We start from the raw sequence: 27589 nt of genomic DNA on the forward strand, positions 1-27589 counted from the left end.
CATGTATGATAATGAAAATGTTTAAATAAGGGATGTAAATATTTAGTGGGAATGGATTTTGATAGAAGACTATATAAACAAAAGAAAAGTAATAATAAAAAAAATGTAATATATATGTAGTGTTAGTGTAAAAATTTATATAGTCATTGTACCATTCATACTATATTTAAACTATTTTTTTTGAAGAGTCAATAATAATTAAATATGAAAGATGAGAGTGTATAAAACTCTATTTTTTTTCTCTAATAAAAATGAAGAGAGAGTGCAGCATATATTAGTATGTATAGACTCCGTGGAGGACAAGGATCCAAAAAGCTATGTCGCCATGTGGACTAAAGGAAGATTGTATTTGATAATATTTAAATGTATATAGAACATTTTGTAATATAAACTATGGCACAGATGCAATACACGTGGTATTTGATAAAGCACTTATTTTTACGAGTTCTACATAACATGCCATGTGGTTGGCCCATGAAGGTGAAGCTGAAACTGCATTAGATGCTCATGAATCATAAATGGATAAGATGTGGACATAGGAAAGAAACCAAATGAACCAAAAACTGCATTGTTTACACTAGCACCAAAATACATAAATACATTTATCTCTAGATATGACATGTTGAATATATTTCCAAGTTTAAGTTTAATTGAGGTTTAAAAATATATTTCACATTCTTTTCTTTTCTCATGTACTTTTGAGAACAAATGATCAATCATAGTAAAGATAAAAAGGGATGTGTGCAAAGAGTGATATAATCATCACTCCATAATCATTCATTAAAAGACTTTTGTGGGTAGATGACCAATGATTATAAAATGTAAAAAAAGTGATAATAACAATGCTTAAAAAGTAAAAACACTAGTAATAACAAGCAAGGAACACTTAAGATTTGGTACATAAAAGCCACACTCCCATCAAACACAATTATCTGATAATTTCAGACTCAAGTTTTGAGAAAACAACATTGCAAGGATGATTTTACAATAGTCACAACTCAGTGAATCATAATAGATGCTGATGAGAACATTATATGTAAAGATGGTAGTGCTAGAAAAGTTCATGTACTAAACAAGTTGCAAGACAGAAACAAACATTATCATTCAAAGTCATTCTTTGCATCCATATTTCACTTCTTTCCACGCAGTTTCGCACCAAGAGCTCTCTCAAGTTTTCCAATTATTTGTTGATTTGGAATGGCTTTTCCAGATTCATACTCCTGTATAATCTGAGGCTTTTCGTTAATTATCTGCAAGTACGAAAAAGTGATCAATATCTGATAGCCTAGAAGTATAAAAAAGAGAAAATGAACAAAGAAACGAATTGGTTTATAGAGAGACCTGAGCCAGTTGAGCTTGAGTGAGTTTTTTCTCCAGCCTAGCCTGCATGATGGCTTTCTTCAACTCAGTTGGTACCCTTTCATCTGCGAGCACAGTTAGAACCCCCAAAAGAATTCAAGATCAATAGATTATAAATAAAACGGTAACACCATACAGAAAAGTTAACTGAAAAAGGCAAGGAATCTGGAGTTGCAGATATCAAAATTATCCAGCGTATATAGTTCCTATCAGAAGACAACATACTTTTCGCCACAACAACACAAACAATAACCAAAACCTTTTCTCACTAGACGAGGCCAGCTAATGAACTACACAATGCCATTTTGTTTGGTCTTAAATTATGTCCTTAGGAACTCCACTTAATTCCAAGTCCTTTAAAATGTCTCATATTTCCGCACTGACTTTCATTTACATTTCAGGTTATGTTGAACTATTTTCCTACAACGGCCGACTCTTCAAAAACAAAGTGGCATGACAAATAATCAGATCAATATATATACATGCCTAAAATGATAGGGAATACAGGAAGAAATAGACTCAGAAATAAAATAATTCTAAAGTTCTTTAGCTGAAAGTGTGATTTGAATTCATGGTAGTTACACTAGGCATACCAAAAAGACCACAAGCATAGGTCTTACGCTCATACTGAATCTCGCAGATGAGGCATTATCAGATTCAAAGGTTTTACCACTGCTACAAAATGTCGACATAACATACCCCATCACTTCAGGAGCGCCTTTTCATTAAGACTAAGATACAATCACCTCTTTGTCATTTAGCTTGAAAATAATGGGTCATTATCCATGCTTAGCTAACAATGTCAATAAAAGTAAATGTTTAACTAATTATTCAGCTTAATTAGTATGGGATTTTGAGTGGATGATGCCAGTGATGCACCATTCGGTTTTAGATGTTAAAACATATGTGAAGGAGAAGTAGAGGGAAGAATAATGTTTTTCAAGTGGCTAGTTTGATAATAGGATAATAGATACTTAAATCATAAGTGAACTGCTTCAGAAAAGCATAATAGAGAAGCATGTATGTAAACTCCCGATTCAAAAAGACCAGCATCAATAATAGACTTTTGCTCTAAACATCTCTTGACATAGCTGGAAATTGAAGAGAAACAAAACCATCAAGCAGCTATTTCTTGAAAGGATTATCTGCATTTGTACTACAATAAAGAGGGAGCAAGATGGGGAAAACACAAAGGGGATACAAAAAAGTTGTACTTACGGTGAAGATTCTCAGTTTCTTCATCAAGCTTCCTTGTGTTCAGAGTAGTGCTACTAGAGGCCGCTCTGTTTGTCCCAGCAGTTGCTGCGGAGAATACAAAACTTAAGGTTAGCTGATAATCTATGACATTCGGGTATCCATTTTTACAAACTTATTTAGTGAGCAATATCCATACATCAACTTCATAGAAATGCATATATCTTATTCAATGAAATGAAAACATCTACATGTTCTGGTCTATGTAAATATGCACAGTTAGAAACATCCATGTGATCCATACTACTGACTATTTAGTATTATGTATTCATTTATCAGCCTTCATTTTCCAGATGAACCAATCCCAAACTAAGATAACCAATTAGTGTATGAAGATGAAACTTAAACTCGAAGATGAAACAAATACATAAAATAAATAATCAGAGGCACAAGGCACAATTTACTAACTAACACAAACAGTACTAACACAGCAATACACATCAAAATTTCATCACAGAATATATTCTTAAAAGTAACATGAACTCAACTGATAATAAAAAATAGGAAATGTTACAATCACTGATCGCATGATATTTTCTTCACCCAACTCACTTTATATTTTCCTCCCTCTTCCTCTCTTTTTTTACTCAGAATCAACGGTACAATTTGCAATAGTGAGTTATCTACAGCTAACATCACTCATACTATATGAGAAAACCAGAAAATACCACCAGCATCAGAAACCAAATAAAAACATCACAAGCAACTATCATTTTTAGTCATCACAATCACCACTCAACATAATCCATCAACATAGCACATCTACAAATACAGCATAAAGATATCAGATATGGCACTATATAGATATGTTGATACAGAAAAAAATCATAAAACCCAGTCGGATTCGACACCATATCATGACAACCATTTTGAATCATCATCAATTCTATATAGCCATTAACAAAACCCAATCCACTGACAGTATGATTATAACACAAATACAATAATTGAAAAACCAAGCATAAATCTTCCACAATCATAGTCCTAAATTTCATATACGATTACCCCATCATTCTTTTCTTCCAAAAAATTATTTTTTTTCAATTCAGGGACCTATTCTAATCTAATCATAAATAAAACACTGGATAACAAAAAGAAAAACACAAACTTTATCACTTTTTTCATAAGAATGAATAAAAAAGTTACATTTTTTGACAGTTTCAATCTCAGCGCCAGCACGACGAGCAGCGTTCACAGCCTTCTCATCTTTCTTGGCCGCAGCGTTTGGTGCCTTCTTCCTTATCACCACCGGCTCCCAGTCCTGTGATATGGGTCCCACTCCTGCCATTTTCTGATTCTTCTTCTTTTCTTCTTCTTCTTTTCTTCTTCTTCTTATCTCTCTTTTTCTCTTTCTCTTTCTCTCTCTAGAATAGCACTATTGTGGGGCGAAGAGGGTAACAGAATCTCTTATTGTATCACCGGTTCAGTAGTGATTATAATTTTGGGCCGGGTTGAAATTTTCGTTCAAAATAACCCATAATGTAAACCCCAAAAAAATAACATGGGTTTTCGCTAAACATCTTTTTTTTTTCCAAGGAAAATGAAGTAAAGTTTGTTCCTTTTCTCCATTTTAATTGTTAAAATTTGATTTTTTTTTTAGTTTAATTGTTTGGGTTTATCCCCACTTCTTGAGGTTAAGGTTTGGTTATTTTTGATTGATTTGGGTTTGTTGTTTTTAATTTTAAGAGACGTGAGAAGAAAAGTGGGGGTGGTGAGGAACAATGTGCAAGTCTTGCAAGGGACATTGTCTTGGTGAATCTGATTGTGTTAATGTTCGTTTTATTGATTCATATGGCATTATTTGATATTTGGATTTGGAAGATAATTGTGGTTGTTGTTAAGTGCAATTTATGCAAATGATTAATTTTGAATGTTTTGATGAATTGATTTGTTTTGTTTTGTTTTGTTTTGAGAATAGGTTGAGAATATATTCATAAGTGAGTGTGCTGAAAAGAAGACTCCATCAATATTCAATACCAATGAATGTGTGGTATTGAGAGAAACCTATTGCAATTGTAAAAGAAGCTACGCAAGTATCTTCTTACATTTATGATTCGATCATGATTCCTTTTATGTGATTTAGAATGCACATTTTTGTCACTTTTCTTTCTTTCTATAGACTATAATTAGTATAGTAATCTTATAATTTTTATTTAATGTTTTCTCGATGAATATGATTTATAATAAAATATTATGACATCGTTTCGATATAACTAACTCCATATAGTGGGATAAAGGCTTGGTTCGTTGTTGTTGATTCTTAATTTGCATTAAGCTTGAAACATTTTGGCATTCTATGATTGGTTACCCTATGAGTGGGCTAGGCAAAAGCTTTGTATAACTTCTTCGATTTCTCGATAAAAAGAAATATGACCAATAATTGTTCGAATATATATAGAATGAATTTGTTTTTTAGTGTTAATTTGCTATCATCATCTCACATTTGGAGTTGATTTTGTGGAGAAATATATCTGTATTACATGTGGGTAGTATCAAAATAACTAGAATTAGCTTCAACCAAGAAACATAATGCAGGTCATTATGAAGGGTTCACAAGTCATAGTCACCATATTGGCAGATTCTATCATTAACCATGCATCATGTAATGAATTCAGTGTACCATATACTAGAGTCACATAAAGGAAGTCTTGTAATACTAATATTAAAAGGAACGAATCAGTAACTAAACTCATGCCGCATATTTGATGACTATGGTTGGGGTGGATTACATTGAAGGTTCTTTGCCCATATGTCCATCCAAGATGGGACATAACAACCCTCAACCTAGGAATAAATATGTGAATATGGATGATGAGGAGTATATCTTTTGTCTCATAATATTGTGTCATTCTATATGTCATAAGTCGTGATTGGTCATAAAATAGTTAATAATTAATTTTTTAACTTAAAAATATTTTTTTCAATCAATCACAACTCATGACAAATGAAATATCATAAGATGTGAGACAAAATATTCATTCCCCTGTAGGTGTGACATGGATCATCTGTCTCAAACAATGTCTCACTTTATGTACCACGCCAATCAGAGTGCTACTTTTTATTACTTTTTGTTTTTAAAAATATTCTTTTATTCACGTGTCAACATGTGATTGACTTGGGACATGAAATGAGACATGATAAGGTGATCCCAGACCTGTAGATGACCCATCATTGAATTCTGGTACACTTTGATAAGATAATTAGAAGGTTTTTGCTACATTTCGTCACAAAAACTATAGATGAAGTTTCTTGGTCATTTTATAAAGGGTTCTTTACCCATTTATCCATGTGATTTAAAGGTGGAGTTCAACCAAATTCTTGGGTTGTTTATGTGAAAAGTAGAGTAGTTCAACATAATGCACAAAGGAGGAAATGGTACTAAACTTCGGTTCACATGGTATAGAGAATTAAGATGAAATGATATTAAACTTGGGAGCAAGGGATGGTGCAATTGAATTTTATAGTTTATTTGAAGTCCCTTTTTGCTTCAACTCACAAATTTCACCAAGATAATGGCTGAACAACATTAGGAAAATATGCTCTATACTCTGCGGGCTTGGAGCAACATCGACGATCGCCACAGCATCGTCGACCCGAGCCTTCAAGAAGGCGGTCCCCTCCACAATTTCAAAAACGGCGCCCTACCCCACGGCCTCAAGCGGATAGGCACCGAACAGACAACCGGAGGCCAAAGAGCCCAGTTGATATCAACACTATTTCAGGGGGCTTCGCCGCCGGGGCACCTCCAGGGCCGCCCAAAAGTAATATGTGCGGGAGGTAATGCACGTTGCCGCCAAGAGCTCCCAGTAGAGACAAAGCTACAGATCAGCTCCCCCTATCACTTTCGACGACCGCGATTATGAAGGTGTCGTCCGAGGTCACGATGACCCCCTCGTCATCACCGCCGAGCTCAATAACAAGAAGGTTAGCCGCCTACTCATTGATCAGGGTAGCTCAGCTGACATTATCTTCCAGGATTTGTTTGAAAAGATGGAACTCCATGACCGTGATATCCTGCCGTATGATGGGAAGTTGGTCAGATTTTCCGGCCAAGGAATCATCCCCAGGGGATACGTGGAGATTTGGCTAACGATCGACGACCACCCTATGAGTAGGACGGTCCAGACTAAGTTCTTGGTCGTCTAGTGCGATTCAGCATACAACGCCATTATCGGCCGACCAACTTTGAACAGGCTTGAAGCGATCGTCTCTACGCCCCATCTATGCATGAAGTTCCTCTCAATCAGCCTCCAAGTCTGCACAGTGAAAGGGGATTAGCACTTAGCTCGCAATTGCTACCAGGTGAGTCTCCGCCCTCACTTCAGCAAACATCACGCCCCCCCTCCAAAAGATCTCAGGGCGTGCATATGATAGAATTGGACGTCCGAGCGGACGAATGGGACTTTTGACCACAACCAGAGGGGGGGAAAACAACTCTGCAGTTGGGCCAATCCTCGGGACAGATAGTGTATCTTGGCAGTACCCTTGCGCCAAGCCAAAGGTTGAGTCTGGAGGCATCTTTGAAGGCGAACCAGGACCTCTTCGCCTGGTCAGCAATAGACATGCCTGATATAGATCTTTCCTTTGTCTGTCATCGGCTAACGACAAAACAAGGTGCTAAGCCGGTGGCGCAAAGAAAGCGTAAAATGGGGGCTGACAAGACCAAGGAGGTCGCCTTGAAAGTTGCCGAGTTGCTAGAGGCGGGTTTCATCCGCGAAATCACCTACACCACGTGGTTGGCAATGTTGTGTTTGTGAAGAAGCCATCTGGGAAGTGGCGGATGTGCGTGGACTACACGGATCTCAATAAGGTATGCCCTAAAGACCCTTATCCTCTTCCCAACATTGACCATTTGGTGGATAATTCTTCAGGATATCAGTACATGTCCTTCATGGACGCATATTCCGGGTACAATCATATTCTGATGTACCCTCCCGACTAGGAGACTTCATCACTGATCAGACCGCCTACTACTACACCATCATGCCTTTTGGGTTGAAAAATGTTGGGGCAACTTATCAGAGAATGATGAGCAAGGTGTTTGCCAGCCAGACTGGAGAACACATGGAAGTTTACATGGATGATATGATCGCCAAAAGCCTCCCCGACGAAGATCATGTGTCCATTCTGGAAAATATTTTTCAACAACTCCGCAAGTACAACATGAGGCTCAATCTAGAAAAATGTACCTTCGGAGTGGAGGCTGACAAGTTCCTCGGTTTTCTTCTGACTAGTTGAGGGATTGAGGCAAATCCGTCCAAATGCCAGGCGATCATCGACATGAGGAGCCCCCGCACAGTCAAAGAGGTTCAACAGTTGAATGGGCGACTAGCTGCGTTGTCCAGGTTTCTCCCGTCCGCCGCCATGCATTCACTTCCCTTATTCCAATTGTTGAAGAAGAGCAAAAGGTATGAATGGTCTGACAGTTGCGAAGCGGCGTTCAGCACTTTCAAACAATATTTGGCCGCCCCACCTATTCTCTCCAAGCTAATGCCTGACGAGGTTCTGTATGTATATCTGGCCGTGTCCGACGAGGCAGTTGCAGGCGTGTTGATCCGACAAACGGAAGAAGGACAAAACCTTGTCTATTTCACAAGCAAAGCCCTGCAAGGCCCGAAACTAAGGTATCAAAAACTGGAAAAAGTGGCTTATGCATTATTGATAGCCACGCGAAGGTTACGCCAATACTTCCAATCTCATGCAACTGTTGTCAGAACCAACCAACCAATCAGGCAAATCTTACATAAACCAGAGTTGGTTGGGCGGATGATCACGTGGTCAATAGAACTCTCACAATTTGACATCCATTTCGAACCTCGCACGGCCATCAAGAGCTAGGTCCTGTCTGATTTCATGGCCGAGCTGACTGCCCCAGATGGCGCTCGTGAGCAAGTATGGACTATCTTCGTCGATGGATCTTCTAATCCAAAAGGCAGCGGGGTTGGAATTCTGCTAGAGGATGGACAACGGGTAACCATCGAACATTCCCTCACCTTCACATTTCCAACATCCAATAATCAGGCAGAGTATGAGGCTTGCATCACCGAATTACAGCTAGCAATAGAAGTGGGCGCCCATAAGGTATTAATTTGCAGTGATTCCCAATTAGTTGTTTCTCAAATTACAGGTGCATACCAAACCAAGGATACCCTCCTCGGGAAATATCTGCTCAAAGTAAAAGAGCTCATGGCCGACATCGATGAAGCAACCATTCAACATGTGCCCCGTGAAAGCAACGCCCGGGCAGATATCTTGTCCAAGCTCACCAGTACCAAATGCCTCGGGAACAATCGGTCCGTCGTCCAAGGCACAGTCTACCACCCAAGTGACATGGCAGTGGAACAAGTGGAAATCCCAGACAACTGGACGGGCCCTTTCATCCGATACATCCTCCACGGTAACCTGCCCTCTAATTTAAAAGAGAAGCAACGGTTCCTCAGATGTTGCTATTGGTACACCCTAGTCCGAGGGACACTATATCGGCGGGGATTCACCGCCCCTTTGCTTAAATGTCTTGGTCCAGAAGGGCGGATTATGTCCTTAAAGAGATCCATGAAGGAAGTTGTGGGCATCACTTGGGCGCCGCCTCACTCGCCAAGAAGGTGTTACGTGTTGGATACTACTGGCCTGCAATGGAAAAGGATGCAGCAGACCTCACTCGAAAATGCACTTGTTGCCAACTTTTCGCTGCCTTCCACAAAGCCCCTCTAGAAGAACTAACCACAACACAAACGCCTTGGCCTTTCTGCAGGTGGAGTATGGACATTTTGGGGCTTTTCCCTCAAGCAACATGGCAATTCAAATTTTTGATAGTCGCCATAGATTACTTCACCAAATGGATAGAGGCAGAAGCATTAGCCACCATCACTTCATCAAATATCCAAAAGTTCACTTGGCAAAGCATAATCACTCGTTTCGGCATCCCGTCCGCCATAGTAACGGATAACGACACTCAATTTACCGACCGAAGGTTCCAAGAATTGTTGTCAGGCCTCCGCATTAAACAACACTTCACTTCAGTGGAGCATCCACAAACTAATGGGCAGGCCGAGGCAGCAAACAAGGTCATCCTAAAAGGTATAAAGAAGATGCTGGACGAATCGAAAGGAAATTGGCCAGACCAACTCCATTACGTACTATGGGCGTACCGAACCACTCCCCACTCTACGACCGGTGAGTCACCATTCAACTTAACATACAGCGCGGAGGTCATGATCCCAGTCGAGATAGGAGAACCTACCTGGCGAATACTTCAGTTCAACGAGGGTAACAACCAATCTCTCCTCAGAAATAACCTTGATGAAGTGGAAGAGATTCGGGAAAGGGCTCGTTTGAGGGAAGAGATCATCAAAAAGAAAACCGTGGCGAAATTTAACTCTTCAGTCGTTCCCCGCCAGTTTGCCGAAGGAACGCTGGTATTAAGAAGAGCAGATATAGGACAGGTAAAAGGCAAGCTGTGACCTAACTGGGAAGGACCTTACCGCATAACCAGCAAGATCGGCAAAGAGGCGTACAAACTTCAAGATTTGGCAGAAAAAGACATCCCAAGGACTTGGAACGCCGTCCACCTCCGGTTATTTTATGCCTAACCGACAACCCCATGCGCGGTTGGTCGTTCTTTTGTAACCTTTTTCAAATATATATGATAACGAGGTATTATATACTTTGTGTTGTTTTGAAGGATCATTTCTCGCTCATGGTTTTCTACATTCACCCAAGGGGCCGGTTTTCGCCCCCCTTGCGTGGTGCAATCACCCGCCCGAGGCGCGGATCACTTCCCACTCGTGGTGTTTTACGTCCACCCAAGGGGCCGGTTTTCGCCCCCCTTGCCTGGTGCAATCACCAGCCCGAGGCGCGGATCACTTCCCACTTGTGGTTTTTTATGTTCACCCAAGGGGCCGGTTTTCGCCCCACTTGCCTGGTGCCATCACTCGCCCGAGGCACGGATCGCTTCCCACTTAGTGGCTTTCTACATTCACCCAAGGGGTCAGTTTTCGCCCCCCTTGCCTGATGCATTCGCCTGGCCAAAGGAGGATCACTTCCACTTCACCAGATGCACTAAAGGCGTTCAAATCCAGAATTAAATCCATCATACATTCAAGTTGTTTATAAAAGCAAATCATCCGGCCAATGCACAAAGTCATTTTGGATACAGAATTTAAACAAAGACAAATCGTAAAAGCTGTTCATCCATTAAAGAGAAACTATTACAAGGCACTTAAAAAAGAAAGATTACAAAGTCCCCCCGTCTTGACCAGGAAAAGGAAGCGAGACTGGATTGCCATTCTCATCAACTACTATTAGGAGTCCCTCTTCCACATAAGCACCCAGCTGCATCCAAGTCCAATCAGTGCTTGGAAAGACCAGAGCCAGTTGGGCTTGGGAACTCTCCCATGCCTCTATAGTAGCTTCGCTCACAAGCTTCTCCAGCTGTACATTTTCAGCTTTGACGATCGCCTGCCCCTCCTCCAGTTTCCGAACCCGGGTTTCCAGAGACGCCTTTTCCTCCCCCAATTCCTGCGCATGCACAAGAAGTGCAGCCTTTTCTTGCTCGGCAACATCAGCACGAGCCTTCCAAGTTGCAGCCTTCTCTTTCACAAGACGAATCTTAAGATTCCGCCGCTGGAGCACTTCATCTTTGGCACGGACCGCCCCCTCAGATTCCATCACTTGGGCGGTAAGCTTGATCTTGTCACTTTCGAGAAAACCCACACAGGCTGACAAATCCGCTATTTGAGCTCTGGCGACCTCGCCCAACTTGACTAGCTCCCCCTTCTCGGCGGAATGAAGATCAGCCATCTTCTGCTTCTCCACCTCATGCAGAGCCCGGATTTTCGCCACTGCGTGATTCGCGATTCTAAAACCCCATCCATCTCCAAGTACTTCTGGACCGAGGCAATGAGGACGACACTCCCCTTCACGTGTTGCAGCAAGACAGACAAGGACAACTTGTCAAAAGCCTCCTTGGTCTGGGCGTTCATAAGCGCCTAATCAATCACTTTAGGGACGCCAACAGAAGAAAGGCGATCTTGACTACCCCTGGAACTTTTCTTCCTGCTTGGATTGGCGGGGTGACCAACGTCCACTCCAGCTGCTTGCCCAGAGGTAGGGGTTGCCGATGCACTGACACTCTCTTCTACCCTCGTCGGTGCAGACCGAGGAGTTTTAGTAGAATCAGCGGGAGGAACCGCTTCGGTAGACATAGCAAGAGGCGGATCAACAACCCTTTGAGCCAACTCCTGATCCCCCAAGTCCTCGGGCTGCTCAGGCAGAGACGACTCCCTAGCAGAGCGCCCCCCACTCTCTGAAGCTGGCTGCACAGATGTCCGGCTGGGAGACCCCTCAATAGGGCAAGGCACGGGGGACCTCGTCCTCTGACGTATGGAAACAACAGCGTCTTTCTTAACCAGGTCAGCGACCCTCTTCAATAGCATGCTTTTCCTTAGTTTCTCATTCATCTTGGCTTTTAGTTCGACTGCACAAAAATGAAGAAAATCATCAACAAAAGGATAAAGAGGTACATAAAGCAAGCAATAAAAACAGTCAGCATCCGGCCCACCCACCAACAAAGTCCACTAAAGCCCCGCCCCCATCACGGATGGCCGAACAAGGGAGAAGTCCTCCCTCATCTATCCAGTAAGTCATGGTCTCGGCAGCTTCCACCTCTTCTGGAGACAAATCTTCATTCTCCACTAGAAAACTCTTGGAAGGACGTTGATGGATGTCCCCTTTCCATGCGAAGGGAAATCGCGGTGCGTTAAATTTGCTAAGGCACCAGTCGTTCCATGCCTTCCTGACATTCACCCTGAAATACCTGCCTTTCCACTTTTTCTCATTCGAGGAAAATGGCGTAAATAACCCCCGCCTGGGTCGAGATTGAAGACACGTCCATCCTTGGCGACCCTCCTTATCTTCGTCAGTATTGGTGCGATGGCCGACGCGGAACATCCTAAAGAATAGCTTTAATGTGCAAGGGATGTTCGCCGCCTTGCACATAATCTCAAATGCTCGGATGAACCCCCATGAGTTGGGGGTCAGTTGGCTAGGAGCGATCTGTAAATGTTCCAAGACTTGCACGTCCCATTCCTTCATAGGGAGCCAAAGCCCCAAACGCCGACAGTACGCCTCATAGAGGAAAAATGTGTACTTGTCACTCTTCTCCTCTGCAAAGTTGTAGCAAACCCTTTCCCCCGACCTAGGGGCGCTGATCTCAAATCCATGAAAAGACTTCTTGGCCACATGTACGTTGAGGGGGGTTCTGTAAGGGAACGTGCTGGGAGTTCCAAGCAACTCCATATCGACCCACCAGTAGCGAGATTCCTCCCCGACCATCTCAACAGGAATACACAGTTGAGGGGCCTTGGCCTTGTACGTCCTCGTCGTCATGAACCTATCATCACAAGAGTCATCAGACGCAGACTCATACTCAGAACTGTCGCTCAAAACAGACCCATACTTGGCACGTAGTGAGGCCAAGTAATCATCGACACCTCTCCATTGGAACCCTGCACCTCCACCTTTGGGAGGAGGAGGGACGATGCTCAATGGCTCGGAAACCTCCACCAATGCATAAGATGAGGGCGGCAATTTTTGGAAACACGATGGAGGTCCAGGAAGGATCTCCACATCAGAATCAGATTCATAATCGCAAATGAAAACCATGAAAAACGAGTGTTACCTGGATTAGAGGAAGAAATTGGAAGGAGTTGAAAAGAAGGAGAATCTCTAAGAAGAACACGCTGGGAGCAAAAATCACAGGAAGTTGAATGGGAGGATGGAAACACGTAAAAGAGGAGAAGCCACGAGGCGTCCTCTATTTATAGAAAGACCAGAGCCCTGGGCCCAGTGGCCAGGCCCATCCCCATCCTCATTAGGACCGTAGGAAAACACTCAAGTACAATCCAACGGAAACCCAAAAAACAAGGGAAATTCAGCGGAAATCAAAGGTCATGCCACATGCTGGTACTTGAATAACCAGCAGTCACTCCCACGTCACGGCAAAGTTCGGCGGACATCAAGGGTCACGACAGGTAATGATGAGGCATCCCACCCCAACGGATACATTACCCAAGGTCATTAATACCTGCCACGTGATGCGAAGAACCAAAGAGACGCGTCACAAAATCTCAAACCAGAAGAGCACCTAGTTGTTAAAGTTAGACCAACTCGCCCAGTTAGGCAATGACCACGTCGAGGGGCGCCCCTACGAGTACTCGCCCAGCACTTTGGCGAACTCAAAACGACGCCTTTCAATCTCATGTTACCAAGTCTCATACAGTCGGATCACCTAGGAAGAGGTCGTTTGACGATCGTATAGAGTCTCCCAACATGCTCGCCCAACATCCTGGCAGATTGAGGGAAACTGTTCCACCACGAAGTAATCCAAGGCGTGTGAGGCTCATGTAGAGTCTCCCAACATGCTCGCCCAACATCCTGGCAGATTGAGGGAAACTGTTCCACCACGAAGTAATCCAAGGCGTGTGAGGCTCATGTAGAGTCTCCCAACATGCTCGCCCAACATCCTGGCAGACTAATGGCAACTGTTCCACCACGAAGTAATCCAAGGCGTGTGAGGCTCATGTAGAATCTCCCAACATGTTCGCCCAGCATCCTGGCAGACTGAGGGCAACTGTTCCACCACGAAGTAATCCAAGGCGTGTGAGGCTCGTGTAGAGTCTCCCAACATGCTCGCCTAGCATCCTGGCAGACTGGGGGCAATTGTTCCAACCCGACGATCCAAAGACCCACATGCTTGGTCGCCGAGGTAGGTCTCGCGTGTTTGGCCCACCAGAGTCGACATTGGAGACATCTCCTGGCACGCCATCTGTACCTCACCAACCCACCTGCCAACACGGCAGGCAGACTGCAGAACGGCTACCAAACCAGCCACAGGCTAAAAGACAAGAGTAGCGCAGAGTACGGTCCTGGCAGACCGCCTGACACAGAAAAAGCAACCCCCGACAATACCCTTGGTTGGCTACGTGCTACACTACCTGCCAAAGGCCCAAAGTCAACTCTCCCCTATAAATAGAAGTCTCTACCAACAGGAAGTATCTTAATCTCTCTACTCTCTAGCATTACTCATTCTAGTATTATCTCTCTTCATATTCTCATACTCTCGTACACTTATCACCAAGTTCATTTACTGACTTGATCGTCGGAGAGCATTTTCAGGTACCTCCACCAGCGGGTCCAGCTCTTCTACATCATCTACTACGTTGACATCCTTCCTCCTCCAACCCCAGCAATCGATCAACTATTGTTTCATACCTTTGTGTTCTAGAAAAGAACAGAAAATATGCTCTATACTCTGCTAGGCTTTTGGGCAAGCAAATTATCTAAAATCCTATGTAAAACTTATTGTCAAATATGCTCTATCATAGAGGTGTGTATTTGGGGTAGCTTATTTTGATGTTCAAAACAGCTTATAATCAAAAGCTCCTCTAGAGAGCTTTGGAGAAAGAAAAAAGGACAGCCTAGTGCAAATTAGTACTAAAGATTATTTTTTCCAAAATTTAATCATTATGTAATGAAGATCAAATTTATCCATGAAAGGTACAACACAGTCATATTAGTTCCTGGATAATGAAAATTACTCAATCCTTGAATGTATGTGCATATTTCAAATAAATAACTGAAGCAGGATATATATAAATATTTAGTGACTAGTTTGAACCACTGAATGCACATTCAAGGACCTTTGAAGTAATTTTCATTACTCAATAACTAATATACTTAGATTGGTGGAGCAAATCGAAACTAAATGTTAGTGTGGTAACACATGTTTTGAAAGTTTCTATGTGCATATCCACCAACCATTTCTTTGTTCAAGTGTTACAGCATCTTCCCATCAATTAGAATTACTACCAAGATACAAGGGCTATTAAGAGTTAGGAATTTTGTACTGTCCAATCTTTGCTGCTTTCAAATTTTGAGCTCAAGATCCACACAAGTGAATGATGAGGTTGAATCACAGAGATGCACAACCTTATTAATTGTCTGATTTGATGTGATTCTAAGCTACACATGCACATGATACTAAGGTTTTCTTGTTTTGTTTTGTCTAAGAGAACATTAATATAAACTATATTGAGTATTAACATAGTAGTGCATGCAAATATACCTTCATTCTTGGGATGGGGATCGCATGTACCCATTCTTTTCTGACACTTTCCTTTCCTCTTCTCAAGTTTTCCAAATGATTAAAGCCCATAGGAGGATTTAGAAACAAAAAAAATCATCCAATCTGTTATGTTGTGGCCTACACTATGGTCCTTCCACTTTCCTCTTTCTGAATATTGAACATGTTTCTATCAGATAGAAAAATTACATCCCAATGAATAAAGATTATGATTTGTGATATAATTTCTCGGGAGGTCTTGTTCATCAAAATCACATGGATATTTTTGTTGTCACGTCAAAGTTTTTGAATTTAGTATAGGAGATAAGCTTTATTTACGAATTGAGTTTTAGAAAAAAATGAGAGAAATGTAAAATTTTAAATTTATCTCATAAATATATTTTATGACTTTCAATTATTTTATTTATTTATTATCATACGAAAATCAACAATTGATACATTAACAGTGTAAAGAATTATGCACAATCAAACATAATTGAAAATGAATGGTAGATAATGGAGTGACAGTGTAAAAAAACTTTTACACTGGTGTATATATCTTTTTCTCTTTTTCTTAATATAGCTAAATGTTTCTTAACCCACAATCCGACATGGGAAATGGTTGCTTTCTTCTCAATTATTTTTGTCACAATAATTCAAAATTAATTTCTAATCAAATTATTCATTCAAATGGGTTTTAAGTGAATTAAATAGATACAATGTAGTGAATCTCCATACATATATATATATATATAATAGAAGAAAGTATAATAAAAGTAATTATATATTATTGTATAAAATTATTATATAAATCATCCTAAATATACATCTTTATAAATTAAACACTACTAAACATATCACCACCTTATGACACATATGATGTTCATAATGAGCTACACAAAGATTGATAAAATAATAATCATAAAAAAAGATTGATAGACAAATGTTTTAGAGAGTCCATTAACATTTGAAGATAGAGTGGTAGAAGTATCAAAATAAATTATCCTATGAGTTTGGTTCATCCCACTTCAAGCCATGTGTCCACTTTGGACATACCAAAAATGACTCGACTTTATTCAGGCAAATAAAATGATGTTTAACCCTAACTTGTGCTAGTAAAGAACATATTTGGGTCAACTCGATAATTTTTAAGAAAATCATTTATTTATAATAATTAAATCTAGTGTGTTTTTGACATTTCCACGTACAGAATAATCTTATAGTTTTATACTCAAATTTTAGACAACAAAGAAAAAATGACAACAATAATAACATAATACAACAACAAGGAAAACAATATCAAGAAAACAACAACAAACTTGAAAGGATAGTACTAAAAAACAACAACAATAAAAACATCAAATTCTCATTGTTTTTGTCTTCAATGATGACATGTAAACCTCATTAAATGAGTATTACAACTTTAAAATTGACAAACCAGGCAGCCATAAACTCAACAAAGCTAGCTTGGATGAAAAATGACTTATCCAGATCGGGTTAAAAAGTTTTGAATCTAATACCTGTGTTAGATTCAATGTTTTATATATGGGTGACAAATGAATAAATATAAATGAATTTGGATTTAATAGATGGATGAAAAATCTTCCACTAATTCTTATAAATCCCTTTAAATCATATTTTCAATTATTCAATTTATCATTATCAAAACTTAATAAATTTCAGTTCATCCAATATCCATAAATCATTTTGTTTGAAAAGTGTTTTTTATATTTTAAAGAAACACTTTTTTATATAAAAAAATGTTTTTTTTTTAACTTTTAAACAAATTATTTTTTTTAAAATATTCTGCAAGCATGCGATGTTTAAGGTTATGCATGTAAATTTTTTAACAAATATTCATATACATATTATGTATTTAAGAACAAACTTTTAATATTAATCACATTCACATGTCTTATAACTGATCAATTTAATAAAAAAATCAAAGTGAGAGTGTAAAACATAAATAAAAAGTGAGAGTTAAGATAATAAATGAAATTAAAAAGAACCTAAGTGTTTGTTTTTTGGATGAATTAGATATTCATCAAATGAATATATCTATAAATGTAATGGAAGGATTCAAAATTTCAAATTCACTCAATTCTAAAATTATGCATCTGAATATATCCTTATAAATCCAATAACTCTAATTAATGAACTTTATTTTCTTAAATTTGAATGTATTATAGATTGTAAATAATTTTATCATCTCTAATTTTATTTTACTTATTGAAGCCCACCCATTTGGTGAAGGCTTGAAGTTGTGCCTAGGTGGTGTTGTAACATGTGGAGCGAGAGAAGAGACCAAGTTAATTGTGTGTTGTGTAAGAGAGAGAGGGATAAGAGAAGTTATAAAGAAACTCACTGTCTCTTCATCTAATCTAACAAACATGGCTACTTCCATTAACACCACCATCACCACAAGGTAACATCTCTCTCTCTCTCTCTCACTCTTTCTCTTTCTCTTTCTCTTTCTCTTTCTCATTCTGATTTTGTGTATATGTTCTTCTTTTTCTGCAGTGCTCTCCCCAGTTCATTGTTTCTACAACCCGGTGTTGCATCCTTCAATGCAGTTTCTCATCCCTTCAAATCAAAACCACATCTTTCCAAATTCTCTATCACTTGCTCTGCCACTTCCTCATCTGGTTCATATTCTCCTTTTCTTTTTTGCGTTTTTTGTTGATTTTATCCTCAATTTGTCTTTTTTATTAATTATTTTCATTTGGGTATGTTTTTAAGTGGAAATGGTGTTACTTTAGATAAGTTTTATTCATTTAGATGCGGGTACTTAGTACTGGTCATTAATATTCTATGAGTCTGAATTTTAGTTTTCATTTTTGTTTCTTACTTATATGTTGCAGATACCATGCAATGAAATGGTAGTTTAGATATGAAATGAATTATTTTGAAGTGATTATTGAATTTTATTCAGGGAATGTTGAAAAAAATGTTACTTTTAAGGTATCTCTTTGTGTGTGCCTTGAAGCCATTTAACTCTTGTCACGTTTGTTTAGCTTTTTTATTCAAATTTTTTTTGTTGATAAAATAAAATATACAAAATTGCTTCTGATGTTTACATGCTTGCTTGGGCTTGACTTAAAACATTTATTTGAAAAAAGCTGAAATTCGGCTTTTAGGAGAAGCTGAATTGGATACACGTTTTTTTTAGAATTCTAAACTGACAGGCCTTTAGTTTCAACATTTGCAAATTCTTCGAAAGTGACTAATAACATTCAAAATTCCATTGAAGGGAATGCTATGAACACTTCTCTCCCTTCATTATCTATGTAATCTCTTCTGCTTTCATTCTTTGCTGTCTCATATGCCTGTGTTTCCTTTTATTTTATTTATTATTTCAGATCCCCTCTTGGTTAAGGCTGCTAGGGGAGATCCTGTTAGTCGGCCTCCGGCATGGATGATGCGTCAGGCAGGAAGGTACATGGCTGCTTACAGAAAGCTTGCTGAAAAATATCCATCCTTCCGAGAGAGGTCAGAGATAACCGATCTCATTGTGGAAATTTCTTTGCAGCCTTGGAAAGCTTTCAGGCCTGATGGAGTAATTATTTTCTCTGACATCCTTACACCTCTACCTGCATTTGGTATTGATTTTGACATCGAAGATGTAAGGGGACCTGTTATACAGTCACCTATACGCTCTGAGGAGGGATTAAAGTCTTTACATCCAATTGATCTTGATAAGCTTAGATTTGTCGGAGAATCACTTAAGATACTGCGCCAGGAGGTAAATTTAGTTGCATCACCTCATTTAAGATTTATATCATGGATATTTTTCGAAGCTCATTTTCCTAACTTATCCTTTTTATTCAGGTTGGTGGTCAAGCCGCTGTTTTGGGTTTTGTGGGAGCACCTTGGACAATAGCAACATATATAGTGGAAGGGGGTACAACACGCACATATACAACCATTAAGAGCATGTGCCATACAGCACCACACGTATTGAGGACTCTGCTTTCTCATTTGACGCAGGCGATAGCAGATTACATTATTTTCCAAGTGGAATCCGGGGCTGACTGCATACAGATATTTGATTCATGGGGCGGGCAACTGCCGCCGGATATGTGGGAACGCTGGTCAAAGCCTTATATCAAAGAGGTAATTTAGAAAATGTGATAGACACTGGTATCTATGAAAGTAGAAATTAAGACAAAGAAATGAAAGGAAAGGCCCCTAACTCAGAATCAACTCGATTCTGATAGGGTTCTAGTACTTTTATTGAATTAGAAGTTTAGGACAGAAGAAAGATTACAATTAGAACTCTCAAGGATCCCTGGATCCTTGTTGATTTCACTGATTCCTGAATCAGTTTCTCTATTACACAAAAACTCCCATTTCTCTAACTAACTCAGCTATTAATAGCAGTTAGTTAACTAACTGATTCTAACTACCCAAGGGTATTAGAGGAAAGTTGGTTATTTTATCCAAACTCTCCTTTTTCCCCTTTTATACACATTTTTAATGACTGGTTTAGTATTGGCCTTATCAATACTCCCCCCTAAACATTCTAACTTGTCCTCAAGTTGGAAACTAGGAAATTTGTCTTGTAAGGTTGAAGCCATCTCCCAAGTACATTCATGATTAGGTAGGTTCTGCCATTTGACTAAGACTTCAGCATTGCCCCATTCATCTTCTCTTCTGTCCAGTATCAATTCTGGTTCCACTTCTAATTCTAGTTCTTCATTGAGCATAGGAGGAAGGGGTTGAGGTAGTTGATCAGGCTTAAGGGCCTTCTTTAGTAAGGAGACATGAAAGATTGGGTGGATCTTGGAGCCCAAGGGTAACTCTAGTTGATAAGCTACAGCTCCAACTCTTCTAACCACTCTATAAGGTCCATAATATCTTGGGGCCAGTTTAGCATAAGGCCTCACAGCTAAAGATTTCATTTTGTAAGGTTGTAGCTTAAGAAAAACCCTGTCTCCCTCATCAAACTCCACTAATCTCCTATGTTTATCAGCATATTGCTTCATCAAATTCTGAGCCCTAGCCAGATTAGCCTTCAATTCTGCCAACAGACCATCCCTTTCTGTATATAGCAGATTGACTTCTTCAACCTTGGAAGGAATTACCCCAGCCTTCAACAACAAAGGAGGTTCTCTCCCATATAATGCCCTGAATGGAGTCATTCCAGCTGAGCTATTGTAACTGGAATTGAACCAAAACTCAGCCCAATGCAACCAATCCACCCACTGTCTGGGTTTAGGCCCTGCAAAACACCTCAAATAGGTCTCCAAACACCTACACCTATTAGTCACCTCTGTTTGGCCATCAGTCTGAGGATGGTAGGATGTGCTTAACTTCAGTTGAGTCCCTGCCATTCTAAAAAGCTCCTTCCAGAATTGGCTTAAGAACAAGGGATCCCTATCAGAGACAATAGAGCTAGGGAACCCATGCAACTTAACCACTTCTCTTACAAACAGAGCTGCAACTTCCTTTGCTGAATAAGGATGCCCTATGGCAAAGAAATGAGCATATTTAGTTAACCTATCCACCACCACATATATAGTATCCTTACCCTTCACCCTTGGGAGTCCCCCTATGAAATCCATAGAGATATCCATCCAAACTTGCTGAGGAATAGGCAAAGGTTGCAGTAGACCAGCAGGAGCCAGAGTGGAATATTTATTCCTCTGGCAGGTGTCACAATTCTGTACAAACTCCTTGATATCCTTCCTCATACCCTCCCAAAACAAAAATCCAGAGATCCTTTTGTAGGTTCTGAAATATCCAGAGTGCCCACCAGTAGGAGTTTCATGACATTCAGAGATGATCAAGGGAATTCTGTTGGAGACCTGAGAAACCACCAATCTGTCCTTGTAGTACAACACACCTTTCTTGATTTCAAACCCTGGATGAGCAGTAGGAGAGATGAGTAGATCCTGTATTAATTTCCTCCATTTAGGGTCCCTCTTAACCTCTTCAACCCAATTTTCCACCTCTTCCTGATTCCTTATAGAGATAGCAGAGTACATAAGTCTTCTAGAGAGAGCATCAGCTGCAGAATTCTCACTACCAGGTTTATACTGGATTTCAAAATCCAACCCTACCAATTTAATAGCCCACTTAAACTGCTCATCAGTGAATAACCTCTGTTCAGACAAGAATTTCAAACTTCTTTGATCAGTTCTGATAATAAAGTGCCTTCCTAGCAAATAATGCCTCCACTTCTGAATAGCCTGCACTAGAGCCATTAGTTCCCTCTCATATACTGATTTCTGTTGAGCCTTCAAAGATAGCCCCTTGCTCCAAAAAGCTAGAGGCCTGCCCTCTTGCATTAGGACAGCCCCTAGGCCCATACTAGAAGCATCAGTCTCCACTACAAATTGCTTGTTAAAGTTGGGTACAGCCAGTAAAGGAACCTGTATCAAAGCACCCTTTAAATCCTCAAAAGCAGAGGTAGCATCTAGAGTCCAGATAAAAGAATCCTTCTTTAACAAGTCAGTGAGAGGTTTTGCCAATTTGCCATAATTTTGAACAAACCTCCTATAGTAACCAGTGAGGCCTAAGAATCCCCTCAAGCCCTTAATATTAGTAGGTTGAGGCCAAGTCTTCACAGCTTCTATCTTAGAGGTATCAGCAGCCACCCCCCCTTCAGAAATGACATGGCCCAAGTATTCAATACTCCTTTGCCCAAAACTGCACTTCTTCAAATTGGCCTTGAGACTGTTGGCACCCAAAACATCCAGAATTACCTCCAAATGTTGAACATGAGCCACTAAATCAGGACTGTAAATAAGGATGTCATCAAAGAAGACCAGAGTAAATTTCCTGAGAAATGGCCTTAGGATATCATTCATAAGGGACTGGAAAGTGGAGGGTGCATTAGTCAAGCCAAAAGGCATGACCATGAATTCATAGTGGCCATCATGGGTCCTGAAAGCAGTTTTATTGATATCCTCTGTTTTCATCCTGATCTGGTGGTACCCAGACTTCAAATCTAACTTGGAAAAGACCCTAGCATCTCCTAATTCATCCAACAACTCCTCAATTAGGGGAATAGGGAACTTGTTTGGGATGGTGATTCTATTTAGGGCCCTATAATCCACACAAAATCTCCATCCTCCATCCTTCTTCTTTACTAAAATGATGGGACTGGAGTAAGGGCTTATACTAGGCCTAATAACTCCAGCTTCCAACATCTCTGCCACCAACCTCTCAATCTCAGCTTTCTGATAATAAGGGCACCTATAGGGCCTAAGATTGGGAATGTCAGCCCCCTCCTTTAAGTGAATGGCATGATCACACTGCCTACTAGGGGGCAGCCCCTGTAACTCCTGAAAAACCCCCTCATGCTTCTTTAGCACTTCTGTTAGTTCCAGAGGAATTTTTCTCTGCTTAGTCTCTTTGTTTGAATCATCATACTGCAGTAAAATTCCCTCTCCTTCCCTTAGTAACACTTGCATGAAGGCTCCTAGAGGCAACTCTGTTTTGGTTAAGGCAGGATCCCCCACAATGCTAACCAAAGAATCACCCTTTTTCACAGTCAGGCTCATCCTACCAAAATCTGCCCTAACCTCCCCCAAACTAGCCAACCATTCTAACCCCAACACCACATCTACTCCCTTTAGAGAAAAAAGATAGAAATCTTGGATTACCTCAATTTGTGGTAGGCACAACAGTAGTTGAGAACACCTCCCCCTGCAAGCTATCTGGTGCCCATCCCCCACTTCTACTAGGTAAGCTTTAGTGTCTTCCTTCTGCAAACCCAACTGATCCACTAACTGCCTTGAAATGAAATTGTGAGAGGCTCCACAATCAATCATAACCACTACTGGAGTGCCACCTAATTCCCCTTTAATCTTCCAAGATTTAGCAGTTGTAAGCCCCTTCATAGAATACAGAGAAAGTTGCAGAGAATCAGGGGAAATCTCTTCCTCTGCTTCTACACCTCCTTCTCCTTCTGCATCCTCATCATCAGCCAATATCAACATGCTTAACTGCTTGAACTTGCATCTATGCTCCCTAGAGAATGGTTCATCACACCTGAAACAGAGGCCCCTCTCCCTCTTCTCCTTCATCTCTGCATTAGTTAACCTTTTAAAGTCTCCCATAGCCCTAGAAGAGTTAACTTCTGGATAGGTTCTAGAGGTTGCAGCCACACTTCCCACAGAAGAGCTATCCCTCCTACTAGTAGGATTGGAAGGAGGCTCCACTGTAACCACTCTACTGGAAGGCATAGCCCTAGTAGGAACAGAGGATCTTGAGAACCCCCAGGGAGGTCTTTTATTCACCACTAAGTTCTTCTGCTCAATTAGAATGGCCTTTTGCATTACTTCTGATAAGGTATTCAACTCATACAACCTCACCTCTGCTCTGAGTTCTTCCTTGAGCCCATTCAAGAATACCCCCTTCACAAAATCTTGGTGAAACCCCCTCAAGGCCCCTGCATACTTCTCGAAATCTTCCACATAAGCCTCTATCCCTCCCTCCTGCTTCAAGGATAAGAGCAGCTCAAAAGGGTTCTGAGCCATAGAAGGTTGAAACCTCCTAACCACTGCCAGTTTGAATCCCTCCCAAGAAGGCTTGGGATTACAACCTTCCCACCATTGATACCAACTCAAGGCTCTCCCTTCTAAAGCAACCAGAGTAGCCCTCATCCTCTCTCCTTCAGAAATAGATCTTAGAGAGAAGTATCTTTCTAACTTTTGCACCCAGCCATAGGCATCTTCAGTGATAGACACTGGTATCTATGAAAGTAGAAATTAAGACAAAGAAATGAAAGGAAAGGCCCCTAACTCAGAATCAACTCGATTCTGATAGGGTTCTAGTACTTTTATTGAATTAGAAGTTTAGGACAGAAGAAAGATTACAATTAGAACTCTCAAGGATCCCTGGATCCTTGTTGATTTCACTGATTCCTGAATCAGTTTCTCTATTACACAAAAACTCCCATTTCTCTAACTAACTCAGCTATTAATAGCAGTTAGTTAACTAACTGATTCTAACTACCCAAGGGTATTAGAGGAAAGTTGGTTATTTTATCCAAACTCTCCTTTTTCCCCTTTTATACACATTTTTAATGACTGGTTTAGTATTGGCCTTATCAATACTCCCCCCTAAACATTCTAACTTGTCCTCAAGTTGGAAACTAGGAAGTTTAGGACAGAGGCCCCTCTCCCTCTTCTCCTTCATCTCTGCATTAGTTAACCTTTTAAAGTCTCCCATAGCCCTAGAAGAGTTAACTTCTGGATAGGTTCTAGAGGTTGCAGCCACACTTCCCACAGAAGAGCTATCCCTCCTACTAGTAGGATTGGAAGGAGGCTCCACTGTAACCACTCTACTGGAAGGCATAGCCCTAGTAGGAACAGAGGATCTTGAGAACCCCCAGGGAGGTCTTTTATTCACCACTAAGTTCTTCTGCTCAATTAGAATGGCCTTTTGCATTACTTCTGATAAGGTATTCAACTCATACAACCTCACCTCTGCTCTGAGTTCTTCCTTGAGCCCATTCAAGAATACCCCCTTCACAAAATCTTGGTGAAACCCCCTCAAGGCCCCTGCATACTTCTCGAAATCTTCCACATAAGCCTCTATCCCTCCCTCCTGCTTCAAGGATAAGAGCAGCTCAAAAGGGTTCTGAGCCATAGAAGGTTGAAACCTCCTAACCACTGCCAGTTTGAATCCCTCCCAAGAAGGCTTGGGATTACAACCTTCCCACCATTGATACCAACTCAAGGCTCTCCCTTCTAAAGCAACCAGAGTAGCCCTCATCCTCTCTCCTTCAGAAATAGATCTTAGAGAGAAGTATCTTTCTAACTTTTGCACCCAGCCATAGGCATCTTCAGTGATAGACACTGGTATCTATGAAAGTAGAAATTAAGACAAAGAAATGAAAGGAAAGGCCCCTAACTCAGAATCAACTCGATTCTGATAGGGTTCTAGTACTTTTATTGAATTAGAAGTTTAGGACAGAAGAAAGATTACAATTAGAACTCTCAAGGATCCCTGGATCCTTGTTGATTTCACTGATTCCTGAATCAGTTTCTCTATTACACAAAAACTCCCATTTCTCTAACTAACTCAGCTATTAATAGCAGTTAGTTAACTAACTGATTCTAACTACCCAAGGGTATTAGAGGAAAGTTGGTTATTTTATCCAAACTCTCCTTTTTCCCCTTTTATACACATTTTTAATGACTGGTTTAGTATTGGCCTTATCAAAATGGAACCCCGTTTTCTTTCTTTATGGTCAAAATTGTGTTTAAATTTTCGGGTGGTTTAATTTTGGATCCATGGCATATTAAGACTTTTCTTATGTCAAAACAGCTTTAAGTCAATTTTTTAGTTGAAGAAATGAACTAGATGAACAATCTGTAATTGCTAAGCTCTGCATTATTTACTGGTTTATGTTAATTGTTATACAATTTTAAGCCTTCATGGTCGTTCTTGGTCAGTTGACATGGTAAAGAATATGATCAGAACTTCTATTTTTCAATTAAAAGCTTGTAATTTATAAGCCTTGAGATTTAAGTAAACTCGTTAGCTGTTGATCTTGTGCTTCTGAATTTGAGGGAGAAGAATCCAAATCTGAACGTGCATTTCTATGTTTCACTGAGACTAACCTTGTTAATAATTTCCTCTTGTTTTCATAATTTTTATGCTTCAAAAAATAAAAGCAAATTAAAGGTTTACTAACTCACCAGTTGCCCTTTTTTCTTACCGTTTTGTCATGTTCTGCTTTCTGAACTTCAGATTGTAAACTTGGTCAAGAAAAAATGCCCTAAAACCCCAATTGTTCTGTATATAAATGGAAATGGTGGCCTTCTCGAGCGAATGAAGGATACTGGAGTTGATGTTATTGGGTTAGACTGGACTGTGGATATGGCAGATGGAAGAAGACGATTGGGTAATGAGATAGGTGTGCAAGGAAATGTTGATCCTGCGTACTTATTCTCTCCTCATGCTGCCTTGACTGAAGAAATTCAGAGGTTGGTAACAATATCTCTGCTATTTGGTATTCTGGAAGTCATTCTATATGGTAGTTGGCATAGAACTAGGCAAAAGTTTTACATGTTCAGGCTGTATTTTTTGCATTCGTGAAGGTACCTAAACCTTTGAGCTGAATTTTTTGATTCTTAACTGCCGTAGAGCTGAAATTAGTGAACCAGGTAGCGGAAACTAGGGAAGAACGAGAGAAATTTTCTTATGGAATTGTTGCTAAGTTAATTTGATTTTCGTGTCAAAATTATGTATCGGTTAAATCAGACTGACGACCGGCCAAACTTTTGTCTACTTAGTGACCGTGAATTTGAAGTCATTATCTTTACTAACATTGTGTCAATTGAACCTGGCAGCCATAGATGATAATTAAGAAATGAATTGCATTAACGATATTTATCGACTCCTTAATATGATAACTATTTGTCAGGGTTGTGAGGTCTGCGGGGCCTAGACGGCACATCCTTAATCTTGGGCATGGTGTTCTTGTTGGTACTCCTGAAGAAGCTGTTGCACATTTTTTTGAAGTAGCAAGGAGCTTGGAATTTGAATCATTTTTTCAAAATAAAGCTACTGAAGATGCTACACTTGTGATTTGAGGACAAAAGCTATTACTGCTACTATGTACTCTAAATTACTCTGCATGGAGTTCAAGCCCTTATTTGGAACATTGCAAGCTATGTGATCATCAAAGATCTGAGGTTTTTGTACATTGCTGTACCTGCTAACTGATGAAGCTAGATGATATGATTTTGCATTTTGCTGTATTTATAATTGAATCTGATAAACTAATTAGAAGGTTCTGATGGTTGTTTATTTGTAGTAAAATCCTTCAATTTTTCTTATCTTGGGGTTCACCCATTCTTTGTACTAAATTTACTTAAGAAACTAGTCAAATATCCA

General features: G+C 40.1%; 2 protein-coding genes across 3 annotated transcripts; one reads left to right on the top strand and one right to left on the bottom strand.

The window, feature by feature from the left end:
* On the bottom strand, positions 855-20693 carry LOC109348105 (multiprotein-bridging factor 1b). Of its 2 annotated transcripts, XM_019588334.1 has the most exons (6): positions 13746-13750; positions 13040-13045; positions 3760-3924; positions 2578-2661; positions 1342-1424; positions 855-1250 (listed from the first exon to the last, which is right to left on the bottom strand). In XM_019588334.1, exons 3-6 carry the CDS (start codon positions 3899-3901, stop codon positions 1131-1133), a joined length of 429 nt encoding a protein of 142 aa, XP_019443879.1. In that variant the 5' UTR covers positions 3902-3924; positions 13040-13045; positions 13746-13750; the 3' UTR covers positions 855-1130. The 2 variants fall into 2 exon arrangements, with proteins under 2 accessions (XP_019443879.1, XP_019443877.1); XM_019588332.1 differs by lacking the exons at positions 13040-13045; positions 13746-13750 and adding an exon at positions 20681-20693 and having other exon boundaries at positions 3760-3921.
* LOC109348104 (uroporphyrinogen decarboxylase 1, chloroplastic) lies at positions 18009-27589 on the top strand. The gene is made up of 6 exons (XM_019588331.1): positions 18009-18158; positions 18254-18378; positions 19093-19475; positions 19562-19846; positions 26441-26676; positions 27117-27589. The coding sequence occupies exons 1-6, from the start codon at positions 18124-18126 to the stop codon at positions 27283-27285; spliced, it is 1233 nt and encodes a 410-aa protein (XP_019443876.1). The 5' UTR covers positions 18009-18123; the 3' UTR covers positions 27286-27589.

The sequence above is a fragment of the Lupinus angustifolius genome, chromosome LG05 (assembly GCF_001865875.1).
Source record: "Lupinus angustifolius cultivar Tanjil chromosome LG05, LupAngTanjil_v1.0, whole genome shotgun sequence".
Lineage (NCBI taxonomy): Eukaryota > Viridiplantae > Streptophyta > Magnoliopsida > Fabales > Fabaceae > Lupinus > Lupinus angustifolius.

What these genes read in the sequence shown, in the direction of transcription:
- LOC109348105 (XM_019588332.1), bottom strand. Translation starts at nt 3,901, where the DNA reads ATGGCAGGAGTGGGACCCATATCACAGGACTGGGAGCCGGTGGTGATA. An exon ending in GATTGAAACTGTCAAAAAAT is followed by an intron (nt 2,662 to 3,759) that starts GTAACTTTTTTA and finishes TATTCTCCGCAG; the next exon opens with CAACTGCTGGGACAAACAGA. An exon ending in CTCAAGCTCAACTGGCTCAG is followed by an intron (nt 1,251 to 1,341) that starts GTCTCTCTATAA and finishes TCGTACTTGCAG; the next exon opens with ATAATTAACGAAAAGCCTCA.
- LOC109348104 (XM_019588331.1), top strand. Translation starts at nt 18,124, where the DNA reads ATGGCTACTTCCATTAACACCACCATCACCACAAG. An exon ending in AACACCACCATCACCACAAG is followed by an intron (nt 18,159 to 18,253) that starts GTAACATCTCTC and finishes CTTTTTCTGCAG; the next exon opens with TGCTCTCCCCAGTTCATTGT. An exon ending in TTAAGATACTGCGCCAGGAG is followed by an intron (nt 19,476 to 19,561) that starts GTAAATTTAGTT and finishes CTTTTTATTCAG; the next exon opens with GTTGGTGGTCAAGCCGCTGT.